The following is an 18,657-nucleotide window of genomic DNA, read 5'->3' as shown; positions in this document are numbered from 1 at the left end:
TCAAATGTGAAATGTAAGGGTTTTTCTTAACAACATTTGTACATGTGTCATGAAGACAATCAAAACTAGGTAATTAATGTTAAGGGACACACCTCAAAAAATAAGTATAGCGCATGCGATCATCAAAATGGTTGATTTAGTTCATAAATTTTGGATAAATTTATAGGATTATACTTATATAATGGGGCTTTCCAATTAAAGTTTCTTTAAAAAATAACATACATTTTTGAAGAAAAAGGGGTCATTTTATTGCCTTCTACTATGTAAGTGAATGAATTTTTCAAATACCCTTTGAATGCTTATTTTATGGATGGTTTCTTATGGCTGTGCACATGAATCAAGATTGTCTTTAAAAATAGTTTTAGAAGCTCTCATGGACAAAGAGCTTGTCTTTTATCTAAAATGGGTGTCCTAACACTACCAATGTTTGAAGAGTGTCAAAAGTTATATAATTTCTCTACTAACAACTGTAACCTAATGTATCTTGTTTTCTAACACAGTTTATATATGGAGATTATCTTATATAATGGCCACAAACATGAGATTATATTAACACCATCTTGTATTATGGAATTGATGCTATGATCAACACTTGGTGCCCTTGAAATAAATGCTCACATTTGAGTGTTTCTTGTTGATGCACATCTTTCTAAATGAAAGTTTTTTTGTGACCCACAACTTTGCATCTTGCCCCGACACAACAACAGCACTATTCAAGGATGGCAGCGAGGTTCACTTCGAAATGAACTTGTGACTTAATTCTTTATGTAGTTAGGAAAACAAATTACTCATTTGGATCGGCAAGTAAATTATTTTAGTTTTTAATGAGATAAGAGTGAAAATAGGGTCTTAAACATGATACTTTGATACCTTTTGTGGCTGATTGCATGATTTTAGAGGTTGTAATTTAGCCATATAACCTCTTATGGAGGGTAATGAGTTCCATGCTTATCTTTATCATGGCTTGTGTTTCTTAGAGCTATTGTCTTAATCAATGCAATAAGGCTTAGTAAAGTATGATCACAATCAGGCATCCATGGGGCTCTGGCTTTAATGATTTAGTGAGCTTGGGTGCGGCTCTCACACCCACAACACCCATTGAGTGCTACCTAGACAAATGCATGCAATGGCTCGACCTTTTTTGGCCACGTACACATTGCATTTGTAATCTTTGCAGCATGTATTTTCAAAGGATGGTAGTTTCCCTGTTGCCTTTCTATCACTTCTATTCATGGTTTGCTATCAAGTATCTGTATTTCTTTTCACAAATTCATATATCCTCCAACCCCCTTCGACGAAATTGTATTACTTTTCTAAGTTGGAATTAGAATAACAACGCACGGTGACTAAAAACCATTAGATCTTCACTATTTCAGCAATGAATGGCCACAATTTCATCTTTCCCCTGCCACTTCGAGTATCCTTTGATGTCCCATGATCGATGATCATTACAACTTCATCTTTCATGGCCAGCCACTTTGAGTAACAAAGCAATGGAAGCATGTACACTCCCAAAGACGAAAGTATATATATGTTGGGCAGCCCAAGACTGGAAGCGAGAGAACCTTTCACAAGTTTGTGTACCAGTCATGGTATAAATTTTATTGGCGTTCGGCCCACTAGCCTACCTCATAGCATGTCTTTTGCTCAACTTTCGTTACTTCTTTTAGGAATGGATAACGCTCAACCGCACCCATCTTTCAGAGCGTTGAAAATCTACACATATACATCCACTGGTACAAGTGATTAGAACCACTGTGTCGACAATGTGTTGAGATATTAATTGGCAACTTCTCTTAATTTCCTAATGCAGTAGCCTTGAAGTAGAGGTCTTAAACACACTACTTTGATTCCTTAGAGGTCTACTGTAGGATTCTGCACCTTGTAATTTAGTCAAATCACCTCTTACGGAGCTAGGATACTCAGTTGCTTCATATATGCTTACGTATATCATGGCTTGTGTTTCTTAGAGACTAGTCTGTGCAGCTTTGCTTGCAGTTTGAACTTCAAACATAAGTGCTACAAACCAAAAGTAAAGTCTCACATCCTTAATTCACAATCGAATGTTTCATTAGTAAGAGAAGGCTTCGTATGATCACAATTATGGGAACCACAGTGCTCCGAGCTTAGTAGGAGAAGGCTTAGTATGATACAATTGCGCACCCATGGTGCTCCCTGGCAGCTTAATGTAATGCCAGCTTGGGTGATCTCTCCACACACATTAAACAAATGTGCGCAACTTCTTCTCAGCCAAAATTTTCTTGGCGTACTGTTTTGAAAGGACGGTGATTTCCCTGGGTCTGTTTGATCGACACTTGTAATGGAATGCTCTCAAGTATTTCTCACAAATCAATCTCCTGCAATGCCCTCGATGAAGTTGTATGAATCTTCTGAGTTAGAAGAATAACACCGGTAACCTTGGAAAAATATTGCTGTCTCGGGCGGAATTATTAGAAAATCGTTCGATCTTTGCAGCTATAAGCACGGAATGACCACAGTTTCATCTTTCCCATGCAACCTTTGAACTGTATCACTGAATTCCTGTTATAAGCACTGCCACTTTGATCGTATCCGTTATTATGAGCAGCGCATGGGCACAGATGCATCTTTGGCGGGCTGCCACTTGGAGTGGATCGAGTGACCCTTGCGATCAAAGAGAGGGAATCCCTGTAGTACATGTCCGAAGAGGAAGAAGCTACATCGGCTAGCATTGATCCTCCGGCCGAGGAAGTGAAGCAAGAAATACGTCCAGAAGTTGGTGCAGGAGTCGTCGTCGTCGTTAAGAGGGTGGTCGTCGTCGTAATTACAAGTGCTGCTGCAATTATCGGCATGATGATGATGATCATGTGTGGTACTCTGCATATGCAACCAGGGATGGGCGAGGACCTCCGGGAGGGTGATGCGCTGGGCGGGGTCTCTGTCGAGGAGGCGGGAGAGGAGGTGGCGGGCGGGAGGGGAGAGGGCGGCGGGGGGGTCGAGGTCGAGGTCCCCCCAGAGGACGCGGTCCTCGTCCAGGGCGCCGAAGGGGTAGCGGCCAAGCAGGGCGCAGTACAGGACCACGCCCAGGCTCCACACGTCCGCCCGCTCGTCGTAAGACCCCCGGATAACCTCAGGCGCCAGGTAGCCCGGCGTCCCCGTCAGTGCCGTAAACGCGTACTCGAAGTCCGCGCGGGCCCTGTCCAGCAGCCGAGCGGCGGCGCGCCGCCTCAGCTGCACCGCCCCCGCCAGGCCGAAATCCGCCAGCCTCACGTCCTCCTCCCTCAGCTCCTCGTCCCTGCCATACGTCCTGGCCAGCAGCACGTTCGCCAGCTTCACGTCCCTATGCGCCACCCCCCTCTCGTGGCACTCCGCCAGCGCCCTTGCCAGCGCCCTCGTCAGCCTTGCCCCCTCCCTCTCAGACAGCCTACCCCCCGGCCGCACCCTCTCCAGATACTGCTGCAGATCCCCCCCTTCGCACAGCTCCATCACCATGAACCAATTCCCGGCCTTGTCCGTCACCGCACACTCCAGCTGCACCACACCTCGCACTCCCTGCACCCGCCGCATCATGTGGATCTCGCGTCGTCCTGCCGCCGAGTTATCAGCTGCGCCCCGCTCGTGTTGGTAGAATCGCTTGCATGCATAGAGACGCTGCGTGCGGACGTCCTTGCAGAGGCGCACCACGCCCTCCGTGCCTCGCCCCAGCTCGGAACTCACCCTCGATCCGGCCTGCGCCTCAACGAACTCAAACCTCTTCATGATCGTGAGACAGAGACAGACCCAGCTGGCCGCTGCGGCGCAGGGCGTCGTCCTCCTCTCTCTCTCTCTCTCTCTCTCTCTCACTGTGCCTGTGTCTGGCTTGGTAACTGCACAAGCTGCTACAGGCTACACAGCTTTGCGCTCTTCGACGCTTGGGAAGCTTTGGGCAGCTTCCGGCCTTTTTATCACAGCGCCCAGCCAGCTGCTTTCAGTAAGTCTACGCGCTTTTGTTTTGAGAATTTCACGCTTCCGTCTCCGACAAAGCAAAAAGCGAAGCGCCTTTAGGTAGGTATAAGCACGCACGTGCCTTATGAGTACAACACAACTGGCGTGGCGTCGCAAATCATTGGGTCAACGCAAACAAATTCTACCACGTGACGTGAGTCAGCCTGGCTCAGCAACTTGATTCACAAACGGACTTTATATTTGAAGCATCGACGACTCACGACTCACGACTCACGACTAGCCAGGCCAGCTGAGGCCACGCCACAACTTGCTGAACATTGTACACAACACGTAACGCCAAGCGATACGGCATTTTGCGTCCTTACTTGCCTTCCTGCAAATATGATTAGAGTGTAGGGCCACCACGCCAAGGCTTGCCAAACCTCTTAAAAGTCGATAAGTTTTTAGGTGGTCTAGCATGCGCATTTTTCTCGTTACTAAAAAATATGCTTACCTTTATTCTGCAAGTCAAGTGCACACTCTAAGTATGGCACAACCCTTACCTTTACTTTGAAAGTCTAGATAAGTAGCTACAACTACATATGAAAACTCGTCTTGTTTTCTCAACATTGGCACTTTTTTATTACATAGATTTTTTATATTTCTTCTCTTTACATGTAGTCAGCACCAGAAGAGGCCAAGTATTATGTTACTGTAGGATGGAATTGTGTACACTATGTTAAAAAGGAACATGGGGTCATTGTGAGGGTGTTCATTTCAAAGTAAAATAGAGGTTGAATTTACATCTTGTCATGCATAGGCCAATAGCATGGATGAGACACACAAAGGCATTGAAAACAAACACTTTCTTAGTAGGTAATGTGGTATCCATTAGTATTAAAAGATAAACATATTTGAGGTACACTATTTCATAATCAATAAACAAATCCAATCATAAGTTTCTAGTGGAGCAAACTAATCATTGACAAGTTAGCTAGTGACAACCTAAAACGATACAATTTTGCACAATCACGTCCCCTTAACTCTAGAAAAAGAACATGAATCATCAGAGTTTTTTTAAATTGTAAATTTGAGATGAAATAGTACAACATATATGGATTTGCTTGTCTACATGCCATATAAAAAATTGTGGTAATCTACAGATTGCATAAGTCTCTCCAATTGAGGTCAAATAGGATCATGCCACCCCTCTTTACCTAATCTCCATGACTTTCTACAATACACACTCGAATGAATAGTACTACAACACAAGCTTGACATCCTTGGTGTCAAGTTATCATATGTGACTCTTATGCTTTGATAAGGAAACTTGTATATTGAGAGATAGCTATGGACAGAAAACTTTGTAATGTCCTCGTACACTAGAGCATAGATGAATATACAAAATGAGTATCAACACTACAAAATCAACAACACTAAATAGTCATCACATGCCACTACTTAATATATTTTGAATAGATCGACCAATAGAGAAGGCTTCAATTGAAAGTAAATTTAAAGGAATTTGTGTTGCTTATGAAGGAACATAAAGATTGTCTCTCATGTCTCTTATTAGTTAGTCCTTCACTAGTGTCAGATAAAGTGAGCCATGAAATTAGTACATGTTAGACTATATTGGTAGATGTTACTATATATGATAGCATCACATCATTAGGCTAACTATGGTAATAACATTGGGTAGAATGTAACCTTTATAGCATCATATAATTGGATTGCAATATGTCACACGAGGGCCAATGGCTAAAAGCACATGTAATAGTAGGATTGATTCTCTAACTCGTACGTTCAAGGTTCCATTATTTACCATAGTCTCATTATGTGGCTTAAAAATTAGGTGATCTTATGTTATATTCAATAAATCTTTGGGTTATGGCTTCATGATAATTCAATTGGAGTAAGACCGATAAATGAGTTTCTTGCAACCAACTTAAGTGTAGTGTTGGCTATTGTGCGAGTATTGTGTAAGATAATAAGATATACATCTCAAGGGTGAGGCTTGGGAAAAGTGATGGTGTTGAGGTATGCATAATAAGAGATATGCCACGCCCAAGTCCATTGACTTGGGCATGTTAAAAACTTAACTTGAACCTCACCATTGCCAAGTAGGAGAGAGAGCTTGTGTGTAACCATGTAGAGGAGATAGAGTGGTGAGAGAAAAGGAAACTTGAGGAGCGAATGCAAAACCTACCAATGAATGACCATCGTGTCATTTTAACTCCAACTAGTTCTTGGAGTACCTCCATTTTTAAAGGTACTCCATCAACTCCAAAAGTTTATGACACAAAAGTTAAGTATGGTTAAGTAAACCATCCATGTTTTATTAAACTTAATTACACAGACTTGTGGAAGTATAATTTGTCTAAGGATGTCCTAACTCTAAAGACACCTCAAGACGCTTCAGCAAGTTGATGTATCAAAATTCTCTAGTTCATACCTTTCAACATTTAAATTGCCTAGGCGGGTGGTGTGTCGTGTATTTGGCACAAGGCTAGATGAGAAGGGTCTAGCTTATGTCCATCCAATTGTTGTGGGTGTGGTGTGGGGGTGGTGTTGTGCATAACAAAGCTAGCTACAGTGGCATCAAGAAGATAGAATATGGTATGGTCAAAGTATACTCCTATTCACATGACATTGGTAATGGGACCAATGGTAATGCACATAATCACTACGAAGAGATGCACTAGCCAACAAGCATTCATTATTAGGGAGCACATCAGATGGGAGATCAAATTGTTAATGTTGCTAGTGCTAACCATGAGGATAGGCAATAGCTTCTACAAAGAAAATGTCACAACATGTTCCTATTACAGTCATGCTCAACCATTCTTTTAAGTCAGCATGCTCAATCAATCATCAGTTATAGGAATTTTCATTTTCCCACTACTAGGAAAAGGGAAGAGTAATAGACATGTTTTTTAATCTATAATAAAAGCTTACGAGTGCGTCTATGTTCATGCTAATATATACATCTAATGACTACAGAAATTACACGGTGTAGCAGATAGAATCTGAGCAAGGAGTAGAGAATGTGCATAAAAAATGAGAAGAATAAAAGCTACTTTAATTTCAAACAAACTAATACAAAGATGGCTCTATCTACCCATGCGCTTTCACTGTGAAACTTAGATGGTGATCCAAATAGATGATATGCGAACAGTTTTAGGGTAGTTGGAAGAACTCTAATCATTTGAAAGATACACTGACGATGGCTTTGGAGGGGTCTTCAGTTTAGTCTAGTTGTCCTATTTGACCATATTATGAACCTTCCCTAGTCGACCAACGTATATTCCAAGAAATATTCTCTTTACTATTGGGCCGGTAACTCCCATATCCCGCAACTCAATGCATTGTGTCTCAAGTTTCTACCAGTACAACTACTCTATCTAGCCCAAAAGGCTAGATCCATAGATGTCACCTTTTTGCCATCTGATCACATAGAACACATGGCTTCTCATGATATCCGTGCTCACATACAAGTCAAGACCCAACCAATATTCGTGACTCACACATGGCTTTTCCTAACAATAGGGGCCTTACAACTTAGAGCACCATGGATAATCAATAGCACCTTTACGGGGGTGAGGCATTGAGCATTACTAATATCCCCCTCAACGTCCACCCATAGGTGAACTACATACCACCCTCAACATCCACCCATAGGTAAACTACATCCTTGGCCCAACATAGAGTCTTTGAAGATGAACTCAAAGCAGATCCTTCATAATACCTTTAGTAAATATATGTACTCTATCTCCTCCAATGGATAGTGGACAAGCTCTTCTATACCATCCTCGATCAAGTCACACACATAGTGATACTAGATCTCAATGTGTTTGGTGCATGCATGAAAAAATGGATTTTTGGCAATGGTGATGCAACTCTGATTGACATATCTTAGTACTATTGGATCTTCATCTTGTACTTTCATATGCCATAGAATTCTCCTTAACCATACTACCTCACATGCAACAAAACAAGCTGCCTTATACTCTACTTTGGTAGAAGACAATTCCATAGTTGGTTGCTTCTTATTGATCTAAGAGAATATTCCTGAACCTAAAGAGAAACAACATCTAGATATTTATTTCTTAAAGTCATTGCCACCTGCCCAATCTAAGTTATAGTTCTCCATAAGAGTACTTCAGGAATAGTACATAATATTATAGTTAAGAGTTCCCTTCAAGTATCTGAGCACTCGTATCCTAGCTTTCCAATGACTTTCTTGAGGTTTTTTTGAGAAACTGCTCAAAACACCAATAGATAATTTAATATCTGGCCTAGTGTTATACAAGTAGATGAGGCTACCAACAAACCTCCTATACCTCCCAATGTCTGTTAGTACTGATGTACCCTCAATGGATAACTTCACATTGACCTCCATAGGTGTAGCTATCTCCTTAAACTCGGTCATGCCAAATGCTTTGAAAATCTCCCATATATACTTCTTTTGAGAGACAAAGAGCTTGCAAGCTCTTGCTAGAGACTTCTAAGCCTCCATCAACCTTTTACTTTAACTTCCAAACCTACTTCAGCATAACTAATACCCCCCTCAACGTCCACCCATAGGTGAACTACATCCTCAGCCCAACGTAGAGTCTTTGAAGATAAACTCAAAGCAGATCCTTCATAATACCTTTAGTAAAGATATATGCTCTATTCTCCTCCAATGGATAGTGGACAAGCTCTACTATCCCATCCTTGATCAAGTCACGCACATAGTGATACTAGATCTCAATGTGTTTGGTGTATTGTCGTGCCACTACGTACACACCGTGTAAAAAAATCTAGAGTGTAGCTTCCTTTTAGATTTAGAGAGTCAATGTCACTTTAGACATTAGTATTAGTGTCCATGGTTCAAAATATTAGATTTTTTTGGACAAGTTTTTTGTCAATTTTTTATATCCTAGATATTATCTCTTGTAAAAATCCATAAAACTATAGATAACTTCTAGATTAGGAGGACATGTAAAAGAAAGCATGTAGCTTTCAGCCAATTTGAGAGGATTTTATGTAAAAAAAGAGATTAGCGAAATTATGCGAGATGCGATCGTTGTTTTCAGGCAGCGAAAAGCACTCCGAAAGTGGAAGACGAAGAATGAGTAATCTGGCAGGATTCTGGTCAGGTGTCCTGGTATTTAACCCCCCTTTCGGAGCCATTGGAAGCATCAGATTGGTGATCTGAGCTGCATAGAGGAAGGTATTATTTTGTACACGTTTTTATCTATTAGAGTTATATTTTCTGATAGGACCTGAAATGGGCCGGCACTGGCTATAGCACTAGCCGGACCTCATGCTTATGACACACAAATACCCTCACGGCCTCGTAGACCAGGAGAGTCAATCTAATGCTAAAGGACAAAGTGCCATAAAGCTTAATCTATGCGTTTATAGTTTATAGTCCAACGTTCCCTTAAACTCCTCAGAGGGAGAACCCTTACACATTGGCAATGCCACAATCACACACATATGGAGGCAACCTCTTGGTAGAAACACCGCGGCCCCACTGCAGCTCTCCTACATCGCAGGGATTGGCCCTTTGATGTGCTGCTAAACATATAACACAAACGAACACAAACTCCTCTCTTTCATATTTCTCGTATTTCTAGGAGATATACCATGTGTCCTCACTTAACAGTCTCTTAGGAAACCGACCCTCTATCCTACGGCAAGGGATAACTTCTCACTCTCAATCGTGGGCCAAATTCCTAAGAAAACAATTGTTATGCAGTCCAGGAGATTTTTCTTTGATACCATGAACCATGCATAGTACATAATGTGAATGCTTTAGTGCCAAACAAAAGAAAATCAACATTGTGCATCGTGCGAAACAATTCTTTTCATGATTTCCATGCTAGCATTTATATGTTGAAACGAGGAGAGACATCAAGCCTTACGCTCATGCTGCCTTTTCCTTTATTTTAAAACAACATCCTATAGGCATGATGCAACACATAAAACAGATTTAAGATTATACTTTGACGCTCAAACTTCTCTCTCACCTACCGTTTAATGTTTTGCATTCGTTGATAGGTGAAAAGGTCATTTTATGTGTATTTCTTTATACAGAAAGCAATAAACATGGATGGAAACATAGAAACGAGGATAAACTGAGGCCAACCTCATTCTTTACCTTCATTATACATTGCACAAACACTTATGTAAATTTCTGGAATTTTCCTTTTACTGTTTCTTAATTTTCTCCCATTTAAAACCCATTTTTCACCATTTTTTGGTATTTTTCTCTATTTTCTTCAATTAAAAAATGACTAGAAATTAAGATTGATCTTGGGCAGTGGCCCTTAGGTTTCTTGACAGCAAAATTTCAGGTTTTGTTGATATTATATCTCATATTTCTCCTTTATTTTGCAAAACCCCCTATTTTACCCCTTAAACGCGTGTTTTACGGGTTTTATGACATTAATTTCAGCCATATCACTTATGATTTTCTGATTTTCAGAGCATAAACTAATCAAACTCATAGTAAACAACATCATAGTGCATAATCAGCCCATGGGAACAATATTTCATCAACCAAATAGCATGAAAACTCATTTTTTCTTCATAAAATTTGAATTACTGCTTAGGCTTTGTATCTCGGGATCTCAGTTTTGCTACGGGACTATGGGTCAGTCTTCATTCAATGTCCAGCATCTTCAAGATCAGCAATCTTCATGTCTTCATTGATCCGGAAGCAATCCGGTCCCAACCGGACAAGCTTTCCTTCACCATTCCTCATTTTCCTCTTGCACACAAGAACAACCCCTGAGGGGAGAGAGAGGAAGGAGAGAGAAATACTAGAATCAGAATTCTCCATCCAGGCCACCATTGGACGAGCAAAGCACGGCGACAAGATCATCAGACAGAGGGTAATCAAGGGCCAATGTCAATTGGGTGGGTTGCATTGAGGGTGGCATCTCCATCCCCATGATTGGGGCGCAATTTTCGGCGCCTGTCTGGCCACGCTCCCTCCATGCTTCTCTCACCACGTTTTTTCATCAAAGTTTCATGTTACATTAAATTTTGGGCTCCCAAAGGTCACCACCCACTTGGCCCAAGTTTTGTCCACCTGTTCGCATCTTGACCGATTTCTTAGCCATTTCCCCGTCCGAGCTCCAAATTGAGTTCTGAAAAATCCTGGGTGTTTGGCTTGACATCCCGCATTGGCTGGAAACTCCTAACAACCCACACGGCAGTCTGAAAAATTATCAAAAATCAACAAGTGTCGCTCGAGCGCCTTTTAAAAGTCGTATTTCACTTGGTGCTTAAAATCGTCCTAGCTGGAGCCGCCGCCTTCGATGTTGAATATTTTTCCCCTAAATTTCGGATTTTTTGGCAAATTTTAGGCACATCTCGGGCTCAAAACTTTGCTCTCATTGGCGATCACGGAATAGGGTGACTCAGCCCGTCGAACCCCACAACAGATCTGCACAAAACAACCAAAGGAAGCATCAAGCTGATACAAAATAGATACATACCAAAACACAGCACAGTGCTCATCCTACCCCCTGACAAGACCAAGGCATGACATCCACAAGGAGTAGGCCTAGCATAATCTGATAGCAGGTCCAAAGCTAGTCACTAACTGACTGCTCCAACACGGCAAACTAAAAAAACCTATCAAAGAGGTCGCCCTAGGTGGTGGTTTGAACTTCCTACCTAACTAAGGACAACAAAACCAGGAGCTCCTACTCGGCGAGGAATTCTATAGCCTGATCAAGAAATATTTTCTTTCAGCACATTTGTTCTTTTAGGGTTTTATTTTTCCATACTCGGGCATGTAAAAAGGAGGGAGCTGAGCGTAGTGACCCAAGGAAAATAGGGCATCGGCCTCAGGACCTATCTCGGTACCCAAGAACCTACCAAGCCCTCGCAAGGTGACACTGAATCCTTTTCTGACGCTCACTTTTATTTTCGCTCCAACTTTCCTTTTTTTTTAATTTTCCAGCAAGACGCCACCCCTAGGAAGACAAGGCATCGGCCCTGGGTCTGACTTGTCCCCAGGAACCTACCCGGCCTTCACAAGGCAATGATCAACTACTTATAAATTTTCATTTCATTTCTTTTCTATTTTTATAGGGGGTTAAAATCCCTTTTTACACACCTTTGTATATATTTATTTTCTTTGAGATATTCAGGGTTTCTTTTCATCAACATTATTTTTCTTCTGGCAGGCTTCTCTAACTGCCTCACAACTAACAACAATTCCTAGAACGGCTTCCTAGCAGGCTAGCAGAACAAGGTCACTAGGACTGCCTTCTAAGATAGGTCATTCAATGCCTGACAATGTCTTTACAGGAGGCAACAACTACTCAGAACTACCTCAGTCATACCTAACCTAAACCCTGGGACTTCATGCCTTGGACGCCGGTCCCCAACAAGAAAAAAAAATCCCTTACAAGTACATAGACACATATAGCAGAAAAACATGGTACTCATAAAGGAGAGATATCACCTGGATAGGGCCACGAGAAGCTTCCACGCAACAAAGGCTCCTTCCAAGCTCTTCTTTGAACCTGTCTAGCACAGAACTAAAACAAGAAACCATTAACCGCACCTGTACTAAACAGACAACTGGCCCTCATAGCCTAATGAAATCTAGACGTAATATCCAAAGCAGCTAGCCTTCCTAGCTTAAAACTAGATAGGTAATTTTAGTCCACGTAGTACTGATGCCCTTGGCATATACATCACACCCTATCAAACTACCCAGGGTGCCAAGGCTAGCATATCATAGGTCGACTAGCCCCATGCTACTCATGCAAATTAGCTAAAAGCTTGATCTTGTTTTTTTTTTTTTGATCTTAGGTTTTCTTGTAGAGCTACAAGTCCAAGCCTTTCCACAAATAACTCATCAATAAGACCGATCCCTTCTTGGGTACTATGAGCTGAATGAACGGCCTTAGTGGACTCGCATGTCCCACATTTATTGTCATCCGAATAAACTGGTCGTTCAAGCAGCTGAGTGGCTCCTTTGGTAGAAATAATCATAGCTTTGTACTCATTCAAACCTCCCCTATTTGGGTTTTCACATAAATCAGTACTACGACCCAAACTAGGTAGAGCTTCAAGCCTAGGCACATCACATGGGTATATCCCAAGGTAGTGTATATTGTCAGATGTATATCCAGTCTCATCCTCTTGGGGGTTCGACAAAATATATCCAGGTGGGATCCTTTGCCTTGCATCCGACACTCCTGCCATACTTTTGGAGATTTTGGGTCTCCAAACCCATCTCACATTTCCCTTAATATTCTTGCATTCCCTCAATTTGCTACACGGGTCTAATGAACTAAATGCAAACTTATCCCTATGGCCAAATGGCCTCACATTCTTATGACCTTTGTGAAGCACAGGTGGACTTTTAACATTTTTCATCCTCTTTACAAAAGATATCTTTACTTGTTTACGTCCATACTGCAAATTTTTTCCATAAGAACCATGCTTTCACTGAAGGGAACAACATCCACCCGGAAGCATGATTCCGACACCAAAGGTCTCTCAAGAGCCTTACGAGCAACAAAATTAGAACCACACACAGAATGCTTATCAACACTCATAAGCCCATTGGTTCTATCCATGCTGCCATTGCAACTACCTCTCGTGGAAGTATTGTAAGCCCTACTGGGACTTACATGGCTTGGAACCTTTTCACTGAGAGACATGTCATTACTACTCATAGGATGGCCGTTTTCTGCTTTGAGATTTTGGCCACCAAGGTTCCCCTCATAGGCTGCCTTGGTATCAACACGTGAACTGTCTTCTTGCAAAAATGGTTGGAAGCTAGGATGCACTTATACTGAGCGGGGAAAACTCCAAAAGTTTTCCCAATATCTCTGAATATGACCCTCATAATCAATGGCATACATTTTTGCTTCCCTTAACGACTTAGGATTCCGCAGTCCCACTTGGATTTGCGTATTAATCTCCAAGCCATTCAGAAAGAGCTCACATAGCACATCATCCGGTAGTGCACTGGCTCTTCTTGGCCAAAGCCTAAGAGTGCTATCAAAGGCTCTAGCATACTCTTTAACAGAAAGATAAGACTCCTGTCTAAACTGCAGAAGCTGGCCTAAGACCTGAATCATAGGGAGCTTCTTTTCATACTCATCTAGAAATCTATCACAAGACTCCTCAAATGATTTGATCGACCCTCTTGGGAGGCTCCAGTACCATTTCCTTGCCTCTCCCTTTAGGGTACTTGGGAATACGAGCATCCGATGTATATCGTCGAACCCACTTGCAATGCAAGTTAGGCCATATTCTCTTAAATGAATCATCGGATCCTCATTTGGCAACCCATAAAACACTGGGAGATCCCTATAAAGAGGAGGACATTTAGTCCTCCCCTTTGGGATCAACACCGGGTCATTAAAATCTTCATACTCATCATGATCTGGGTCCAGCCTCTTAGGATCTTTAACCTCTTCCATCCCCACCCTTTTCGGTGTAGGGAGGTTAATATCCTCATTGACATCCCTTTCTGCCAACTCACTAAGTGGTCTAGGGAGTCCTATAAGTTTCAACATGTCATTTTGATCCCCTCTTAGAGGATCTTCCATACCTTTCCCTTTAAAAGGAAAGTCCATAACAGGTTTATATAAGAGCTTTTGGTCCTTATCTAAAGCAAATTTATCATTACCACTTCTTAAAACTTGGGAACCGTGCCTTTTAAGCAACGGTTTTCCCTTGACAACTAGGGCTTCTAACATCCTTGTGATGCCTACTATGTCGTCATGGTGGCCCATTAAACGAGATGTTTCAATCACAAGCATATTCCATCTTATGTCAGCACTTTCCCATGGCATTATGGCTTTAGCATGGTGACTTGTTGATGCGACAACTACCATAGTTTCCAACATACTTGTTTCATGCCCTCTAGGTTGATGGATGGTTAAACATGATTTCTCTTGGGTAGAGACCACACCAAGGCGAACCTCGGCCCATGCCATTGTATTAGAGGATGGGGTAACCACTAATTGGCTACTCTTTTCATCACATAAATTATCTTCTGCGGAGGACTCATACTCTACATAACTAACTAAGTCCATTAGTAAGTTTTGTATGGGGAAACCCAAGTTTTTCCATCCTTGAACAAACCCCATTTTATGGGTAATTTAGGGTCCCTTGAAACCCTAGATTCAAAAACCGCCACTTATAGGCAACTCCCAGCAGACGCACCACTGATGGGACCTGAAATGGGCCGGCACTGGCTATAGCACTAGCCAGACCTCATGCTCATGACACACAAATACCCTCACGGCCTCGCGGGCCAGGAGTGTCAATCTAATGTTAAAGGACAAACTGCCCTAAAGCTTAATCTATGCGTTTATAGTTTATAGTCCAACGTTCCCTTAAACTCCTCAGAGGGAGAACCCTTACACATTGGCAATGCCACGATCACACACATATGGAGGCAACCTCTCGGTAGAAACACCGCGGCCCCACTGCAGCTCTCCTACATTGCAGGGATTGGCCCTTTGATGCGTTGCTAAGCATATAACACAAACAAACATAAACTCCTCTTTTCATATTTCTCGTATTTCTAGGAGATATACCATGTGTCCTCACTTAACAGTCCCTTAGGAAACCGACCCTCTATCCTACGGCAAGGGATAACTTCTCACTCTCAATCATGGGTCAAACTCCTAAGAAAACAATTGCTATGCAGTCTAGGAGAGTTTCCTTTGATACCATGAACCATGCATAGTGCACAATGTGAATGGTTTAGTGCACAAACAAAAGAAAATCAGCATTGTGCGTCGTGCGAAACAATTATTTTCATGATTTCCATGCTCGCGTTTATATGTTGAAACGAGGAGAGACACCGAGCCTTACGCTCATGCTGCCTTTTTCTTTATTTTAAAACAACGTCCTATAGGCATGATGAAACACATAAAACAGATTTAATATTATACTTTGACGTTCAAAATTCCCTCTTACCCTACCGTTTAATGTTTTGCATTCGTTGATAGGTGAAAAGGTCATTTTATGTGTATTTCTTTATAGAGAAAGCAATAAACATGGACAGAAACATAGAAATGAGGGTAAACTGAGGCCAACCTCGTGTTTTACCTTCACTATACATTGCATCAACACTTATGTAATTTTTTAGAATTTTCATTTTATCGTTTCCTAATTTTCTCCCATTTAAAACTCATTTTTCACCATTTTTGGTATTTTTCCTCTATTTTCTTCAATAAAAAAATAACTAGAAATTAAGATTGATTGTGGACTGTGGCCCTTAGGTTTCTTGGCAACAAAATTTCAGGTTTTGTTGATATTATATCTCATATTTTCCCTTTATTTTGCAAAAACCCCCATTTTACCCCTTAAACGCGTGTTTTACGGGTTTTATGACATTAATTTGAGCCATATCACTTATGATTTTCTGATTTTCAGAGCATAAACTGATCAAACTCATAGTAAACAACATCATAATGCATAATCAGCCCATGGGAACAATATTTCATCAACCAAATAGCATAAAAACTCATTTTTTCTTCATAAAAATTGAATTACTGCTTAGGCTTTGTATCTCGAGATCTCAGTTTTGCTACGGGACTGCGGGTCAGCCCTCATTCAATGTCCAGCATCTTCAAGATCAGCAATCTTCATGTCTTCATTGATCCGGAAGCAATCCGGTGTCGAAGGATTTGCCAAAGCAAAGCAAAGTCATGTCTACAGAAGACCTTGACTAATTTCAGGATAAAAGATCAAACAGGTGAATAATCAAGATGAGAAATTGATCCCAAGACACTGTTTCAAGAAGAAGAAACTTGAACAGCCTCTGAATTGTCAGATCCAGAGATATTCATCAATTGTGGCTAATAAATCAGATTTCTGGCACTCTTTATCAGGAACAAACACAATTTCTGTTGAGGAATATGGATGATCAAAGGAAAGCTTAGAATCTGCCTTGAAATCTCATGTTTTCTCATCATTCATGATATACATGCATAAAAGCAGAAATAGCAATCGGTGAGCTGGAAATTTGGACAGCACGACTTCTTTCTTCAAGTTAGTTTGATGGTATGGTTCAAGGACAAAAGGTACTTAAATCAAGACAAAACTAATGGCTCTTCATGAGGCATTGACATGCTGGAAATGATGGCGGGTTGGTACATTAGTGCGTTGTTCAGAGTGTATAATTGTAGTTGTCCATGGTTGCATTCATAGCACTTTAGGCAGCGTTCGCGTGAACCAGGATGGCTTTAGCAGCTCTCTGTCAATGGTGCTGAGGATACGCACTTAGTAATTTGAACTTGTCGTGTTTTCTTTGACAAGACGGAACACATCTCCATCAATTGAAATCACCTTTGAAGCATTCAAGTAAGCCAGGCAGATACTGCTTACCCTCCACACCAGCACCAATCTCCAAACAGCAGCGCCTAGTAAACATGGCAGGATAAGTAAGCAAGAACTCAGAGACAAAGAGACTAGCTGGCCAAGCATAACATCATCAGGAAATGAATATAGGTATGATTTATAGCATCTTTGTGCTGCATCCTCAGAGCCCCTGTTGTACATATCCGGAGATTAACGCGGACCAAGTCACTACATCTCGAATCAAAAGCTCATCGAACACTTGTTGTGCTCTTTGAAGTTCACCACATTTTGCATACATACTAACAAGAGTGTTCGCTATATGGCGGTTACTTCCGAGCAGGCCGCTCTTCAGAACATCTGCATGTAGCCTAGCACCTTCGAGCAGATCCTTCTGCTTGGCACAGGCCTTAAGTGAGGCCACAATGCTCACTGCTGCCTCATCATAGGCTGGCTTCTCGTGTCCCACACCATCTTCTGTTTCTGCTGGTTTTGCAAGCCCTTTGAGAACAAGCACTTTGTGAATCCTATGTGTGCTGCAGCAGCCATCAATCCACAAGGAATCTTTGGTGACTGTGTGCTTCAATTTTGGAGACTGCGACCTGCTGAGCAGTGCAGAATGCATGCCTCTCTCTCCATGAAGAAGGCCCTACCTCCAATAGCATGGATTTGCCTTGCTGCTCGGCTTGTTCAACCACTACGAGGGATCCCTAAAGCTGTTGTTGCACCCGTTAGAGACATCACTCTCTCGCTCCCTCTATCTCCCCTCTCTCGCAAGACTTCCGCACTCCCTCTGCCTTCCGAGCTTTCCCCCCCCAGCTTTTTCGTCCTTTTTCCCCTCTATTTAGCCCAGAGTATCGTCCTCATACGAATCCAATATCGTCTCGGCCTCCTCGGTGATCATGATCTCCACCTCGGTCTCTGAATATCCTTAGTAATTCTATGCTCACTGACGCTGCAGCCGCCTCAAAAACATCAGCCGACAGTCCTGATCAACGTGCCTCCTTCACCAAAGCTCGAGCCCTCTCAAACTTATTCACCACGACTCCCCAATTTAGCATTTCCTTCATGAAGCTCATAAACCAGTAAAATCTGCGTGTGAGAATCTCCAGGGTTTTGCCAAGCTGACATTGCATCCATATTCCATAGGCGGATCTTCTGCTTTTTCTCTGGGTGTCGATTGTTCTCCTCCCCAGAATTTAGATTTAGTGTAATACTCTCTTTTTCTGTCACATACGCCTCTTTTTTCCCTCCCTCTTTAGCTCTTTTGAAAATCCCTCTTTAGCTTTCTTCATTAGTGTTTTCTTATTCCCTTTTGTTTTCTTTTTATGAACCAGAGAAAGCCCACTTATTTAGCCACACTTTCCTCCCTTACACACACAGAAAAGCAACATCTTTTCCTCTTCACAT

The 18,657-nt window shown here is 41.9% G+C and overlaps 1 protein-coding gene across 1 annotated transcript; it reads right to left on the bottom strand.

Moving 5' to 3' along the window:
• Positions 1-2,052: 2,052 nt before the first annotated feature.
• LOC148038033 (calcium-dependent protein kinase 22-like) lies at positions 2,053-3,977 on the bottom strand. The gene has a single exon (XM_087675360.1). The coding sequence runs from the start codon at positions 3,736-3,738 to the stop codon at positions 2,578-2,580; it is 1,161 nt and encodes a 386-aa protein (XP_087531486.1). The 5' UTR covers positions 3,739-3,977; the 3' UTR covers positions 2,053-2,577.
• Between the last annotated feature and the right edge of the window lie 14,680 nt (positions 3,978-18,657).

This window comes from Lygodium microphyllum, chromosome 3 (assembly GCF_053477565.2).
Source record: "Lygodium microphyllum isolate KBCC chromosome 3, Lygodium_microphyllum_v1.1.10, whole genome shotgun sequence".
Taxonomy (NCBI): Eukaryota; Viridiplantae; Streptophyta; class Polypodiopsida; order Schizaeales; family Lygodiaceae; genus Lygodium; species Lygodium microphyllum.
The sequence above is the reverse complement of the archived record's forward strand: the minus strand, read 5'-3'. Positions and strand labels throughout refer to the sequence as shown.

What these genes read in the sequence shown, in the direction of transcription:
- LOC148038033 (XM_087675360.1), bottom strand. Translation starts at nt 3,738, where the DNA reads ATGAAGAGGTTTGAGTTCGTTGAGGCGCAGGCCGGATCGAGGGTGAGT.